This window comes from Zalophus californianus, chromosome 2 (genome assembly GCF_009762305.2).
Source record: "Zalophus californianus isolate mZalCal1 chromosome 2, mZalCal1.pri.v2, whole genome shotgun sequence".
Classification (NCBI taxonomy): Eukaryota; Metazoa; Chordata; class Mammalia; order Carnivora; family Otariidae; genus Zalophus; species Zalophus californianus.
This window is the reverse complement of record NC_045596.1, coordinates 103,301,677-103,317,933: the sequence shown is the minus strand read 5'-3', so window position 1 is coordinate 103,317,933 and position 16,257 is coordinate 103,301,677. Positions and strand designations below refer to the sequence as shown.

General features: G+C 37.1%; 1 protein-coding gene across 1 annotated transcript in view; it reads left to right on the top strand.

Annotated features, from left to right (window-relative positions):
- The first annotated feature begins 433 nt into the window (after positions 1-433).
- The window catches only part of ANKRD50 (ankyrin repeat domain 50), a 32,088-nt gene continuing 16,264 nt past the window's right edge, over positions 434-16,257 (top strand). Inside the window, exons 1-2 of the mRNA XM_027599283.1 lie at positions 434-711; positions 2,260-3,205. Coding sequence (XP_027455084.1) covers positions 2,694-3,205 — 512 coding nt within the window. The 5' untranslated portion in view covers positions 434-711; positions 2,260-2,693. The remainder of the gene's footprint in view (positions 712-2,259; positions 3,206-16,257) is intronic.

The window sequence follows — 16,257 nt, the reverse complement described above, 5'->3', positions numbered from 1 at the left end:
AGAGGCAAGGGGCAACTCTCCCAGCTCAACTGCCCTTCCTAGGAGCGGATATGGCCCCCAAAGCCAGCGAGTCCCTCCGGCCTGGAAGACAAAGAAAGGCTCAGGGCCCAGTGGTGACGGGGTGGGTGGGGGCAGCGACTCGCGTGAGCTCGGGGACGTGAGAACGCAGCCCCCGCCCCTTTCTCCGCCCCTCCGAAAGGCGGGGCCCCAAGGCCACCCCCGAAAGGTCCCCCAGCGACTCCGGCAGCAGGGTCCAGGCGCCCGCACACGCCCAGGCACGGGCGGCGACGGGCCGGCGCACTGGGCGGAAGGGAGGGGCAAGGGGAGGAGCCGGCAGGCGAAGAAAGGCCGAGCGGTCGGGTAGGGGGCGGGGCCTGGGCCTGGGGGCGGGGCGGCGGAGTGGGGCGGGGCGGAGCCGGCCGAGTCCCGGGCTGCCTGAGACAGTCACTGCCCTGACGGCGGCGGCGGCGGCGGCGGTTGGCCGGTGGGGGTTGGGAGGAGCACGACCAAGGCTGCTGGGGCAGCTGGAACTGGCAGTTGCCGGGGGCCAACAGGAGGATCTGGAGCTGAGAGCGAACCCCAGCCAGGCGGAGGTGGCGGCTGCAGTTGGAGTTCGGAGAGCGCTGGCGGCCGCGGATTCTCAGAGGAGCAAGTGTCTGGGGTTTAGAGTCAGCAGCGGCGGCGGCGGCCACGGCGGCGGCTGGGGCCGAGGTAACCGAGGGGCGGCAGCGGGGGTAGAAGCGAGGCCCCTCCTCAGGTCGGAAGCTCGGGGGCTGTGGCTAGGCTCGAACCTGGCTCACCCACCCACCCTTTCCAATCGCCGGCCCCAGACCGACTTCTCCCCACGTTCCGCCGTGGGTCGGGCGGGGGCGGGAGCGGCGCGTGTGGTGGGGGCGCAGAGCTGGGCACCAACAGGGAGGCGACCCCTCATCTGGGATTGGCAAGGACGTCGGGCACCCCCTCCCCCCTCAAAAGACACACCCCAAAATCTCGGGCGGGGCGGGGTGTTGGGGCGTTCCCAGGCTTCTGGAAGGGAAGACCTCAGCGTAGAAGCTGCACCTCCGTCCGTAGCTCTTCGAGGTGGCCCCCCTGTGGCTCCTGGAGGCTGCTCAAACCGAAGGTGGTTCCCGTCTCTGGGAATCCCGGAGTTCCTTTTGTCTATCAGCTGAAACTAGAGGCCGGAACTGTAGGCAAACACCCACCAGCCCTGAAGCACTCTACTCCTTACCCCTTTTCTGTCTCGGAAGGAATTCTCCCCAGCAGCCTTTTCTCCGGCCACAGTAGTAGATTCCATTCCTCACCCCCATCCGAAACCTTTATCTTTAGCGCAGAGGAAGGAAGAATTCACGTTGTACTTGTGTTTAGATTTATCATTCAACATCATCCCCATCCTCCCTTCATTTTTTTTTTAACCCATTCTCATCCAGCCCCAATGCTGGTAAGCATCCCCTAGATTTTGCAAACTATCAACAAAGAAGTGTGACTAGTCGAGTAAACAGAGTCCTTGACTGACTGGACTGTGCAGTTTAATAGAGCTTCCTTTAACTGGCGCTGTTCTACCAAGCTAGTCGGAAAGACCTTTTTGGCTGGAGTTAAGGATGTTACTGTGTGTGCATAAAGCCTTTTTTTCCCTTTCTACATAAAGTTTTTTTTTTTTTTTTTTTTAATCTAGAGTAACTTGATTAATATGTAGCTGTTTGGGAAGCATAACCATAGAGGAAGTAAAATACAGAAAGGAAAATGTAATTGATTCTGGGGATAATTGTCCAACTTTTTCAAAGTGCCAAAGATGAAGCATATGGATTTTTTTTAAGTATATGGAATTTTGAGATTATTTTAACTGGCAAATTGTATCCTTTGTAAGCTTTTAAGTAAACAGGCTCTTAACATACAATATTTTGCACCAAGATGTTGTTTTATTTTAGTTACTTGTGGAAATTGTTGATTTGCCAGGTATCTTGAACCTAGAAATCTGTGAACAGGTTCATTAAGAATTTACTCTCTTGAAAAATGCATTTTATGAATGCTTTGGAATTAAGAAGGTGTTAACAGTGGCCTGTCACTTATTCCCACATAGAAGACCATAATCTGAAACAGTTCCCTCCATGGCAATTTCCCAGACGCCTGAAACTGGCAAGGTCTAGTACTTTGAGTGACTATCCCTCAACAGGAAATATAGAGCTACCTATCTACTGTATACGTGTAATCTCTTTGATGGCATTTCCTATAATGGACATCTTTTCTGCATCTAATTTTCAGATACAGAATTAACACTTCGAATCTGGAGAAGCATTTTGTACAGATTGAAAGATTGGGCATTCTCTTTAGTTTTCCAGATGTGTTGTCTCATCTGCACACTTGAAACATCCACAATCACATAAACTCCAAGATAATAATGGAGTTATGTGACCCATCAAGATTTAGGGAAAGTATTGCCACACTTTGGAACCAGGCAATTTTCCACCAGTTCAACAATTAAACTAATATATTCTCTGCTGATACTCAAGAGTAAAGAGCCAAATAAAGTCATGCACATTCTATTGGCAAATGGCATCTGTGGCTGTTGAGTTTTACTGTAACTCGTTACTCTATCATTCACAGTCAACTTAATTTGCAAGTTATGTCCTAATGGATGTAAAGACCTGTGTTGATGTATCCAGGATCTAGCAAATGTTGAAGATAAGGAACCTATTATGACTAATCCTTGGGAAGAGAAAGTCTGCAAAATGGCTCAAACGAGTTTACTGCAGGGGAAGCAGTTTTACTGTAGGGAGTGGGTTTTCCACAAGCTTCAGCATTGCCTCCAGGAGAAAACCAACTGCTGCAATAGTGCTGTCAACACACCATCCCTTGTAATGAATTCTGGGAATAATGCTAGTGTTGTCTCTGGAAAAGGAGCTGCCTGGGGTGTGTTGTTGGTAGGAGGGCCTGGCAGTGGCAAGACAGCCCTATGTACTGAGCTGTTGTGGCCAAGTTCACCTATAAGCTTGCAGAGAGGTTTACATCGCCAGGCTTTGGCCTTTCATTTCTGCAAAGCCCAGGACTCTGATACTTTGTGTGTTGGAGGGTTTATTAGAGGTCTAGTTGCCCAGATCTGCCGCAGTGGACTACTCCAAGGATATGAGGATAAGCTAAGGGATCCAGCAGTCCAAAGCCTCTTACAGCCTGGAGAATGTGAAAGGAACCCAGCTGAAGCATTTAAAAGGTAACAATAACAATGCCATGATGTTCTGGTTTCTAGTGTTTTCTAGATTTTTTTTTTTTAGTTTTTTTGTCTGTTTTTAAATTTTGTTGGGTACCTGTACTACTTCTGTACATTTGGGGATAATCTGCAGTTGTAAATACGCATGTTTACTTTTGAGTATTGAAGGAAACAAAATTTAAGCTTTGTGTTGTACAGGATATAGATTAAAAGTATGTTTTTTTTTACTTGTTTAATAACAGAATGTGAAGCACTGCAGAAACTTAATTTTTTTCAAACTTATGGCAATTGTTTATTTACTTTTCTAATGTTATCTTAACTAATAAGGGATATTTGTTGTTATGGTAGAGAAAACCACTTAGCTGCCTGGAAAATAGGCTACATTTTCAGGGAGGGTGAACTGTATGTGACGCCGAATTTAAAGGAACTCTCAGCATAGAATCTACTATCTTTTTTGCTTATAGTATTATTATTTCTCTAAGTAAGACAAGTTCTTTTTGAAAGAGATCATTGGCCATTGAGAATCTGAAGAAAATCTGTGTTTGGGGTTTAGTCCCCTTTCAAGTAAACAAAAAGTTAAGTGGTACTTTTAAATAGGTGATGTTTATAAAATAATGAAAATCTGGCATAATTTTAGTACTTGTAGTGAGCAGTATGAAAAACAACTTTTTCCTAACTTCAGTTAAGCATTTTTCCTTTGATAAATGGATTGGTCTAAGAAAAGAGCAAGTGAGCAAAGAAAACATGATTCCTTGAAAATAATTTTTTGCATATCACCCCTCTGCTCATTGTAAAAGAAAGCAGGGAAATTGTTAGTTTTGTGCTTGTTATTGCCTTACTGCTGCTTGAATTACTCATTTTGCATATACTTTTATCACTACACTGTAAGTATTTCTTAGCAGGCAAAATTTGTTCCCCAAAGCTACAGGTATACTGTGCAGTGATTAGCGTACATGTATGTATGTGTGGCTGTATGTCTGTATGTCTGTCTGTTTCTCTGTGTGTCTCTAGGAGTCATTTAAGCAGGATTTGAATTGCTTTGAAAGGAGTGGTGTTTATTTTTATGATGTCCTCATATCTAATGGTATGAAAACTATTAATTTTTAAGTGATATTGAAAATATTAATTATATAGTAAACACTATGTGTCAGTGTTCTAAATGATTTACAAATATTAAATTATTTTCATAGTAATCCTGTGAAATAGATACTATTATTCCCATTTCATGGATGAGGAAACCGATGCACAGAAAGCCTAAGTAACTTGTCCAAGGTTAAAGGCTAGTAAGTGGCAGAGCTGGGATTTGAAGTATGTGTGTATGTATATAGGTTTGTAATCATAGAAATTCTTTAAAGGACTTGAGGGTGAGGGTAGATTAGAAGTTTGTGGAGGACAGGGGTGTGTGTCACAGTTGTGACTTGAGTGTAGTTTTCAGATTACCCATGTAAGTGATACAGTAGTAGTCTGGAATGATCTTTATGGATAGTGGTATGGAATTCAAACATGGGATGGGTATATTAAAGTCACCTAAAGGGATATGTCTCTGCGAGGTGTTATATTATTGCAGAGTTTTTAATGTATAAGTGCAGTCCAATAAAAGGGCAAATCTGTTATCTTTTGCTGTTAGCCACCAACATCAGGGTTAAAACTAGTAGATCATTTTTAAATAACAAGTAAATCTGTTAGGTGATACTGGTGCACAAATATGAAATACCAGGTTCAGTGGACAGTTTTAAATATGAAATCACTATGTATAGAATCAATGTCTTTAATATATAAATCTCTACTTTTTAAGAGACTTAAATCTCTGTACATAAACAACTCTTTTCCTATTGACTTCCTACTTTTTCTGAAGATCCTATCACTGGTTGAAGAGCTGAATTTTTATTTTTTATAAGTTATTTGGATTTAACACCTTAGGAGATCAGTTTCAAAGAACTTAGCTAACTAAGTTGAACTTAGTCCAACTAAATTTGGTAATTATACAATATATTTTTTTGGAATTTATATGTAAATTTAAAATGTCTTTAAATGTTTAAAATAATGTCTGATAACTGTATATTTTTGCTATATTCTGATTTTGAACAGATCTTTCTGTATGGTATCATAGATTTTTCTGAAAAAATGTCCTTCTAGTTAGATGGTCCTCCTATTTTTTTTTCCCCTGTGTGAATTTTAGTTATTAACTAATTGAAGGGAAATAAGAAGCAATTAGAGCTATATGTAAAAACCACACCAGTCCCGATTTTCTGACTGACAGAAGAAATTAATCACTTTGATAGAGGAAGCATAGTCTTTCTAGTTGGAACATTTTGGTGCTTTTAATTTCCTCCTGGATCTTTCAAAAACCTGGGTTACTTTCTTTCTTCATCATTAAAGTAATTAATCATTAAATTAGGTGACTCTGGTATTGTAACAACTGTTTCTGATAATTCATAGAGTACACTCTAAGACTGTGAAGCTCTAATATAACCATAGTGAAATGCAGATATGAGAATACAATTCATAGTTAAAGAGAAATATTTTTGCATAGTCTATGGCATTAGGTAATCTAAGCCTTCACTTTTGGACAGAGAGTTAAGATTTTATTTTAGGTTTATTGGTGATTGATTTGTTAAATAAGTCCTTTAGAGAATTTTAATAGGAATCTATTTTATTTAGGCAGGGAGAAATGTAATTCAACAGGTAGGCAATCATTGTTTTCAAGAAGTTATAATATTTTAAGGGAGACAGAGATCAGAGCTTATTATAACATGGTGGGAGATGAAATATAAGCAAAGTAAAATATTTTTTCACTTTTGAAAAAATTCAAAACCACTTTTTTTAACATCTTTTTAACATCTAACACTTGATAATATTGACGGTTTCATATATTCATGTGTGAGACAATTTAATAGTATTGGAAAACTGATAAAAATCTTAGTTCTTCACAGTTCCACAAAGTTGGGGAAATTGCAGAGAAGCGATTCAGTATCGAATGCATTTTATATACTTTTCTTCAGTTTACTTCTTAATTTTTTCCCTAGTGTTTATCTTCAATGATACTAGATAAAATATGTAATACCACAAAAAAACTTCTTACATGAAGTCATGGACCTACCTGGTAACTTGTTAATTACTGGTCTTTTTCTATATGATAATAAAAATAAAAGGAACATTATTTTAATCTAGTTAAATGTTGCTTTCTTTCCTTTCTGACATGATGTACTACCTTGATTTTTAGATTTAGTGGTCACAAAATTTCTTATGACATTCATTCATTCTTAGAGCAAATATTTGAGAGTCTTTTTTTTTTTTTAAGATTTTATTTATTTATTTGACAGAGAGAGCACAAGTAGGCAGAGCGTCAGGCAGAGGGAGTGGGAGAAGCAGGCTCCCCGCTGAGCAGGGAGCCTCTGTGGGGCTAGATCCCAGGACCCTAGGATCATGACCTCAACAGAAGGCGGATGCTTAACCGACTGAGCCACCCAGGAGCCCCTTGAAGAGTCTTTTGTGTTTTAAGCACAGTTCAGCTGGAGATACTTATTGAGAACCTTGTCTGTTAAGTAGAGTTCAGGTGTAGATAAATCAGTGAATAGAGCAGACAAAATTCCCTGCCTTCACAGAGCTTAAATTCTTAAAATAATATTTATCCGATTTCTATAAAGAAATAATATTTGGGGTAAATAGTTGTTATAGTGTCCATATAATACATGAATGTTTAACACTAGTTGGAAGGAATTATATGATCTGCTAAAGGGAATGATGAATGAAGACCCATTAATTTCTATTTTTCCCTTTTTCATTTTTCTCTCTTAATCGGTTAAATTGCAAAGCTATTGTTACTGTGTTTAGAATTTTTTTTTCTCATTTGTGTTGATGGAACTAAGTTGATGACAATTACATTTTTACTTGAGAATTAGAAGTTGATTTCTTTCGTTTTGCCTTTTCTCCTTCAGGCTCTTATTGCAAAACTTTGTATATGTTGTGTATTTTCTAGAGTTAGTGTTAGCGTTTCCTGGTAGTCATAAAACTGTAAAATAAATCCCAGTTATTTTTGACAGAAGTGTCAAGGTATCTAAGTTAGGGAATGTGAGAAAGAGTTTCAAATCTTAAGCACAGTTCAGATGTGCTTAAATAACATGGTTATTTCGTTCAACAAGAATCTCTTTTTTTTTTTTTTAAGATTTTTATTTATTTATTTTGACAGAGAGAGACACAGCGAGAGAGAGAACACAAGCAGGGGGAGTGGGAGAGGGAGAAGCAGGCTCCCCGCCGAGCAGGGAGCCTGATGCATGGCTCGATCCCAGGACCCTGGGATCATGACGTGAGCCGAAGGCAGACGCTTAACGACTGAGCCACCCAGGCGCCCCAAGAATCTCCTTTTTGAAACTTACTGTCATGGTCCTTGAACCCAAGGATGTTCTTGGAGATTTAGATGGTTGTGGTGCTGGGAAATACAAATATTTGTTCCTGGTAGATAACCATTCTCTAATTTTTATTTCTAGATAACAGTCTGTAGGACCAGGTGTGAGTTTTCTATGTGTGATAACAATTTTCCTTAGTAAAAAGATTTTGTTCTCTGTAATGTGTAAATGGAATAAAATCGTGATGAAGAATTAGGATGACTGACTAAACTTTGAGAGTTTGGCAAGAAAATGTGTTAGTAGTGAAATGCTTGTTGGAAAAGAATTGGAAACTGGAAGCCCAAACTGACATTTGTTTTTTATGTCAGATAGGAATCCTCAAACGGTTGAATCTTATCTCTAATCTTTTTACTTCCTTCTCCTTGAACATTTATAATTTTTCACTTGTATCTCTCTAGATTTTTAGCTTCTTTTGTAGTTATTTATGCATCTCTCTCTGTTATCTCCTCTATTAGGCATATGCTTCTTCATGACATTATTCATGACTGATTAATTTTTTATATTTACCATAGTGCTTTGAACAGCATTTTGCATATAGTAAGTGCTAAGTGATTATTATGCTACTTACCTATCTAGAATACGTTTGAGCCTAATTGAAGGACAGCTGAAGTTCTTGCATAAGAAAGGAAGTTGAAATGTTACATTATTTAGGTCAGTTTTCAGTGTAGACCAGACTGGTATAGTGATTATTAATTTATTAACCTGCTGTGTCTGCTCTTTAGCATGTATGAATATGGCATTAGTCCAGATAGTTTTAAGTGGCCAGATGTCTATCTTCTGTCTTAACTGGCTCCAAGTATTTTTGGCATACTCAACAAAGGGACTAAGAACAGAATGAGACTGAATGTATGCTTCCCTCTTACCGTCAGTTTTTGGGTATTTTCAAGGCAAAATATTCCCTTTCCATTATGTCTTGTATAACTAATACTACTTAAAATAACTGTCATTATCTATTCTTAGATATTATCAGATTAAGAGATCTTGTAAAGTGTCTTTATTGTTCACATTTTAAATAAAATAAATGGGTTAATATAATTTTCATAATCAAAATTCTGTATTTCTTTTAGTCTAAGGTAGTCGTTTTTCACTGAATTGTCCGTTGTTTCCAATTTTTAACCATGTTATTTTTACTTTAAGATGGGCTTCATTCATTCAAACCCTCCCACTTTGCCTTCCTAAAACCTTTACTTTCTACCCTTGATGGGTTCTCTCTCTTCATATTCATATCTAAGAGCTGCTACCTTTGGTTCCTGTTCCTGGTACTCCTTATTATTTGCTGAACCATTCCTCTACCTTAATCACTTCTGCTATAATGACAACATATTGCTCCATATCTATACTGTTTAATTTCAGTCACATTTTTAGTCTGGTTGGCCATTCTTTCATTTACTTCTTAATAACTCAGATTTTTGTTTTTTTTTTTTTAGACCAGAGAGAGTAAAGTTATGCCCTACAAGTAGAATATTTTTTACCCAATTCAGGAAATTTCACACACACATCCAGATTTTGTTTTCCTTGAAAAAAAAAAAAGGAAATTTGACAATATTAGGTTCTCATTTTTTTGAATCAGTAATCTGGTAGTGCTGAGTTAGCTGCTGTCTTCAGATGGGGCCTGCACACCCTAATTTGATCCAGTTCCCCTAACTCTGATATTCTATTCCAAGACCACTTCATTTGTTTATATATTATTCCTCTGAAAAAAAATGTATTTTTTTAAATTTCCCACTGAATCTTCATATCATCTCGAATTTGTATATGCAAATACTACTTTTATCTATGACTTCATTTTTTAACTTACTGATGTTTGACTTCTATATATATATACATATTCACAGAAAGATATTTATGTAGTGTAGTTTCTGAACTCATCGCTCACTCTAAGCTTTCGATGATATATTCTAGAACTTTTTTCATTATTTGTAATTTCTTCCTTTCAAAGTCCCCTGACTACATTCTTTGGTCACCCTTGCTCTAGGTTCTCTCTAGTGTTTGTCCAACAAATCTTACTTAGTTCTTCTCTCGTTATACATACTCCTTCAATAATTTTATTTACTTACATGGTTACCAGTGCTCATATCTAATACGATAGCAATGAAAACTGCATCAACAGCCTTTATCCTCACTCTGATCAACATGTATCTTTTCACTGGAGTGTTCTTCACTAACCTTTCTGTCCTTCAAATCAGCATCTCTTTCAGCATTTCTATTCATTGGCTCATTCATTTATTTCTGAAACAAATATGCTGCACCTGCTGGGTGCCAGAAATACGCTCAGTGTCAGGGCTAGAGCCGTGAGCCAAACAGGACACTGGGTTAAGTGTGGGGTGGGGGGATATACATTGAACAAAAAATCACAAAAATAAATGTATAAATGCAACTTTAACAAGTGCCAAGATGGAAGGAAGGATACAGGATGAAAGTGTATAATATGAAACTTGACCCTTATCTGGAATTCTGGGAAAATGGACTCTTGGTATCTAAGTTGTTCCTTAATTCTTATTTCCTAGACTCTCTCTACTTAAAAATGTGATCTTAAGATCAACATTATTGGCATCTCTTGGAAGTTATTAGAAAGGCAGAATATCAGGTCTTTTGAATCTGAATCTGCCTTTTAACCCATTTCCTAAGTGAATCCTGTGCACATTGAAATTTAAAAAGCACTGCCCTCAGCTTGTTTCTAGAGTTTTCTTTATTTTCTATTAGTTTATTCTAAGGTATTTGATCATTTTCTTAGAATGTTTCTTGAATCTTTTATCCTAATCTAGAATATTTATTCATCTACTTCTAGTTGATCTACTTAATTTTAGCCTATTCTAATTCATTTTGTTCATAGTTGACCAATTAACCATAGTAAAACAGTGCTTTCTTTACGTCATTCCTCTGAGATTGTGATAACCTATACAGCAAATTCAAATTTCTCTGCTTACCTTTATTAAAAGGTCTTGATCATTCTGTTCCATCTAAAATATGTATCATGTTTCCAAAATTTCATCAGAGCACACAAGCTCATTTGTTGTTTCCAGAATCATTTTAAGCATATAAGAGAGTGTTAAAGGGGGTAAGAGATGTGAAAAGTAGGAATATTCTTATTTTTCTCAGTGTGTAGTAAGAACTTCGTGTGTGTGTGTGTGTGTGTGTGTGTGTGTGTGTGTGTGTATGTGTTGTGTATGTATATATATGTAAAATAAGGATATGGATCTTTTGTTAATTATGTATGTTGCAGATATTTTTCTTTTTGTTTTTTGTTTTTTGCTTCACTTTGTTTTTAGCATTTTTGATGTTTTAAAAAAATTTTATGAAATAAAATGGTTTCCATATGGTAAAATCATTTGATTTTATGAAGTAAAATAAGTAAATACTTTTCTGTCTTTAAAAATACCTTTTAAGGGACACCTGACTGGGTTGGTCAGTAGAGTATGTGACTCTTGATCTCAGGATGTGAGTTCAGGTCCCAATTTGGGCATAGAGCTTACATTAAAAAAAAATGCATCTTTGAAGTATATTCTGATTGGTTGCCTATTTACCGTATAGTCGTTCTAGTTATGTCTTTGACCATACTATATATGATTGTCTTAAATTTTAAGTCAATTTCACTCTTTCATGTTATTCTAATCTCAGAAATTTATTTTATTTTATTTATTTATTTGAGAGAAAGAGAAAGAGAATGAGAGCATGAGTGGGGAAGAGAGAGAGAGGCAGGCCCCTGCAAGCAGGGAGCCTGATGTGGGGCTCGATCCCAAGACCACAGGATCATGACCTGACCCGAAGGCGGATGCTTAACTGACTGAGCCGTCCAGGTGTCCCTCTAATCTCAGATATATTCTAATGTTATTTTTTTCTACTATATAGATGCATAGTTAAATATAGTCTTTGGTAATAAAATAGAATTTTAAGTGCTCACGTAATTGCTTAATAAAAAAATAAGTATTAATTAAGAGAACTAATTATACCTTACTTGTTGTTATCGAGAAGAAAGATTTGGAGCTTTCCAGAAGTTGCTGACCTTTTACAATTATGACTCATGATTTGAATACATAGAAACTGTGATAGATTGTAGTGCCTGGGTGGCTCAGTCGGTTAAGCATCTGCCTTCAGTTTAGGTCATGATCCCAGGGTCCCGGGATCCAGCCCCAATTCAGGCTCCCTGCTCAGTGAGGAGTCTGCTTCTTCCTTTCCCTCTGCCTCCCTCTCCCTCTGCCTGTGCTCTCTATCAAATAATAAATAAAAATCTTTAAAAAAAAAAAGAAATTGTGATAGATTGAATTATCTGTTTTTGGTCTTCATCTTTCTATGTATTCTTGGTCTTTGCCATATGATATTGCAGGTCCTTCTACTAGAGTAGAAATATACTTCTCTGCCTTTTTCCATTTGGCTCAACCATGTTATTTGCATTGGCCAGTGGGATGTCAGTAGACATGATCTAAACAGAGGCTTAAAATGTGCATGAATAGTTGGGCTTATCCTCTTTGCTTCTACTATCACCTCTCATGAGAAGGACTTGTGGCTAGCTTCTCAGTTCAAAGAGGATGAGAAAGGTATGGAACCAGTAATACACCACTATTGTAAAAGTAGCTAACAATAAAAAAGCTAAGGAAATAATATTTCATTTAGGAAATCCATAATTTTCATCAAAAATTTAGAAATCATCGATGATTCTTCAATTTCATTCATCCCCTACACTCAATCCATTAACTACCTATTCTTTCTTGTGTAGATTCCTGCAGTTGCCTCCCAACATGGTCTTCCCGTTGCTATTGTTGTCCCTCTTACCTTCACAAAGCAGTTAGAATATCAGATCATATTATTTACCTGCTTAAAATCTGTCAGTGGCTTCTCACTACCTCTAGAATAAAATCTAAGCCTTACATGGTCCTGTCTTTGCCTAGCCTTTGACCTCAGCTTGTACCGCTTTCATCCTTGTTCATTGCTCTTTATCCACATCATTACCCTTACTATGTTTTGAAATAGGTCAAGTTCCCGCCAGCAGATTTTTGTATGACTGCTTGCTCTGGTATCACTTAGATGCCAGCTTTAATATTATCTCCTCAGAGACCCTTTCCTTTCCATTGAGTCTAAGAAGTCTCCCCACCCAGTCAGTGTCTTACATTAGATTATCCCACTTCGTTTTCTTTATTTCTTAATTTTCAATGTCTATCATGATCTGAAATTATTTTGTGCATTTGTTTACTTTGACTTTATGCCTACCTACTGGAATGAGCAGACAGCTTGCCTGTTTTGTTCCCTTTCTATCTCCAGGGCATAGAATATAGTAGAGACCGTGACTATTTCTTGAATTGAGGAATAACTATATTTTAATTTAAAACATTATAAATTTGCTCATATTGATAATTTGTGTTGCTCTAACCATACTCAGTTTTGAAATAGTACACGTTTTTCTGCAGAGCAATTAGAGATTTTATAGTTTAGATGACAAGGATCCACTTGAACCAGTATTTTTTATTTTATTTGTAGTCTCTTACGCATGTTGAAATTAGTTTTTATAAAATGGAAGACTCTTTAACAGCATCAGATTGATGTTATATGATGTGGATCATGAGGCCACCTTTTGCTTCTCTTCCATAAATCCGTAGTTTCATCTATGTTTCATAGTTTCATTCTTATAAATCTTTCTGAGATTACCATTTAAAATTCATATTCATTAGAAAGGAGGAAAAAAACTTTTGTAGCTTAAATCTCAGTTATTATGCTTATTAATTGCTAATTTAGAGAGAGAAGCAGCTTGCAAACCATGGACTTCACAGGAATTGAAACATAAAAATTAATGGCACCAAGTACAAGAAATGGTTGCAGAAAAAGAATTTGTGGAAAAAATGATATATTGTTCCTACCCCTGAAGTTTTTCAGTTATACAAGAAATAAAATAGGAAAACACATATGCATCTGCCTACCTATTTTGCCATATTTGCTTTAAGTCTGGGTTTTCTGTTTTGTTTTAAAGGAAAAAATAATCCACATTCGAAGCCTTCCCAGGTATCCCTTACTAATTTTGATCTCATCCCCCATAAGATGACTCCTCTTATGGATTTACTTTTTATATCTATGTAGTTTGACTAAGTTATATGCAGTTTGACTACATAGGGACATATGTATGTATATTCACATACTAGTTATATGCTCCAGTTTTATACATTTTTGATTCTGTATCAGCAGTTCTCAAAATTTTTTTATTTTAGGTTTTCTTTGCACTCTTAAAAATTATTAAGGATGTCAAAGAACCTTTGTTTATGTGGGTTATGTATCAGTATTTGCTGTATTTGATATTTAAACTGATAAATTTTAAAAATATGTGCTAAGAAGTATTTAATAATAAATTCATTACATATTAACATAAGTAACATTTAAATGAAAGAATATATATTGTCAAGGACCAAAAAAAAAAAAAAAAAAAAAAAACCAAACCCAAAACTACATACTTAAAAGAAGAGCATTGTTTTACATTTTTTACAACTCTTTCTAACATTAGGCTTAATAAAAGACAGTTGGATTATCGTATCTGCTTTTGAATGCAGCCTCTGGAAAACTCTACTGTATCCTTGAGAGAGAACTAGAGTGAAAAGGCAAATCATATCTTAGTTTTATTCTTACCCTGAAAGGTTCTAGGGTATAGGAAACCCTTAGGGAACCTCAGACCACACTTTCAAAACCACTCTTCTATGTAAATGGCATTGTGTTCCTGGCAGTATTCTGCAATATTTTCTGTGTAACTTTTTTTTTATGTCATCTATGTTGTTATATGTGGTTCTGAATTATTCATTTTAACTACTATACAATATATAATTCCAGTCTTTATGTTATGATTCATTTGTTGTTGTCCTGTTGATATTCATTTAAGATGTACTCAGCTTTTTATGGGGTGCCTGGGTGGCTCAATCGGGTAAGTGTCCCACTCTTGATTTCCACTGGGGTCATGATATCTGGGTCATAGGATCGAGCCCCGTGTTGGGCTCTGTGCTGAGCATGGAGCCTGCTTAAGATTCTCTCTCTCCCTTTCCCTCTCTCCCCACCCAACTTGCGTGTGCTTTCACTCCCCATCCCTGCCCCCAAAAAGATTTATTGAACTTTTAAACTTTTACAAAACCATGCTGCTAAGAACATTCTCTCTTGGGCATATATACTAAAAATTAAGTAGTGAAGGGCGACTCCAAATTGCATAGTTAGAAGTGAAATTTGTGGTCATAGGGTATATTCATCTTCAACTCTGTGAGATAGCACCAAACTAACCTTTAAAATTGTAACAGTTTATTCTCTTACAGTGTTGTGTATTTGAGTTTCTGTTACTCTTTTAGGTCACTGACACTTACTGTCTTGTCATAGTTCTTTATGTTTCAGAAAGTGAACATGAAATGGTATCTTATTATTTTAAGTATCTTTGATCCTATGGCTTGTCATTTTGTTTGTAAAATTTTTGTTTTGAAATGTAAAAAATGAGTATTTTTTATTATTTCCTTTATGTTTTACCTTTTTTGGGTCTTAATATTTAAAAACTTGTTCTCTATTTGATTGTTCTACTGGCATTTGTTGAGTGGCATGTCTTTCACTATTAATCTATAATACCACCAGTGTGAGATACAAACATGTGTGTATGTATTTTTGAGTTCTCACTTTTACTTTGGTCTATTCATTCATTCTTTCATTCATTCATTTAACAATTATATATTGAATACTTGGAATGCACCAGATGCCATTCTTAATACTGGGATATATTAGTAAAAGTGGAAATGTCATCCGTGTTTATTGAGCTTACATTTTTTGGGTTGGAGTGGGTGGTTGGTAGAAAAATAAAAATTAATAAGATACTATGTAGCATCTCAATTGACAATAAATGCTGTGTGGAAAATCAAAGTAGAGTAAGGAGGATAGTAGTGATGTACTGGGAGATTGTGGGAGAAGGGTTGCTGTTTTACATAGGGGAGATTAGGGCATTGTGAAGGAAGTTTCTGACAAGGACATTCCAGACTGAGGAAATATCAAGTGCAAAGTCCTGAAATGAAACTTGGTTTAATATAATCCAAGAAAAATAAGGGAGCCTGTGTGGTTAGAACAGAATAAGCAACGGGGTGTGTGTAGGAGACAAGTAGAGAACAGGATCCATACAATGTATGCTCTTTAAGGCTGTTGTAAGGACATTTATTTTTACTTTCAGTATTTTGGATGATCAGGTCTTTTAAACAGAGTAGTAACATCCTCTGGCTTAAGATTTTAAAGGATCACATTGGCTACTTTGTTGAGAACTGGGTTGGTGAAGGTGGAAACAAGGATATCAGTACCTGGCTAGTGTAGAAATGGCGGTAAGAGGCAGTGGTGCTTGGATTTGGGTAAAGTGGTGGAGGTAGTGAGAATTGTTCTGTTTTGATTATTTTTAAGATTGATCTGAAAGCACACTGGATGTGGAGTATGAGGAAAACAAAGAGGAGTAAAGGATTATTCTAAAATTTTTGGCCTGAGAAACTGGAAGGATGGGATTGCCCTTTACTGAAACAGAGAAGACTAAGGGAAGCACAAGTTGAGGGTTAGAGGTCTGAAGTTTAGGTTTTAATATGTTCAACATCAGATACCTAAGCAGAAAAGTTGAGTCAGTAGTTAGATTCACAAGTCTAGATTCAGAAAAGAGGTGCTGGCTGTATATAT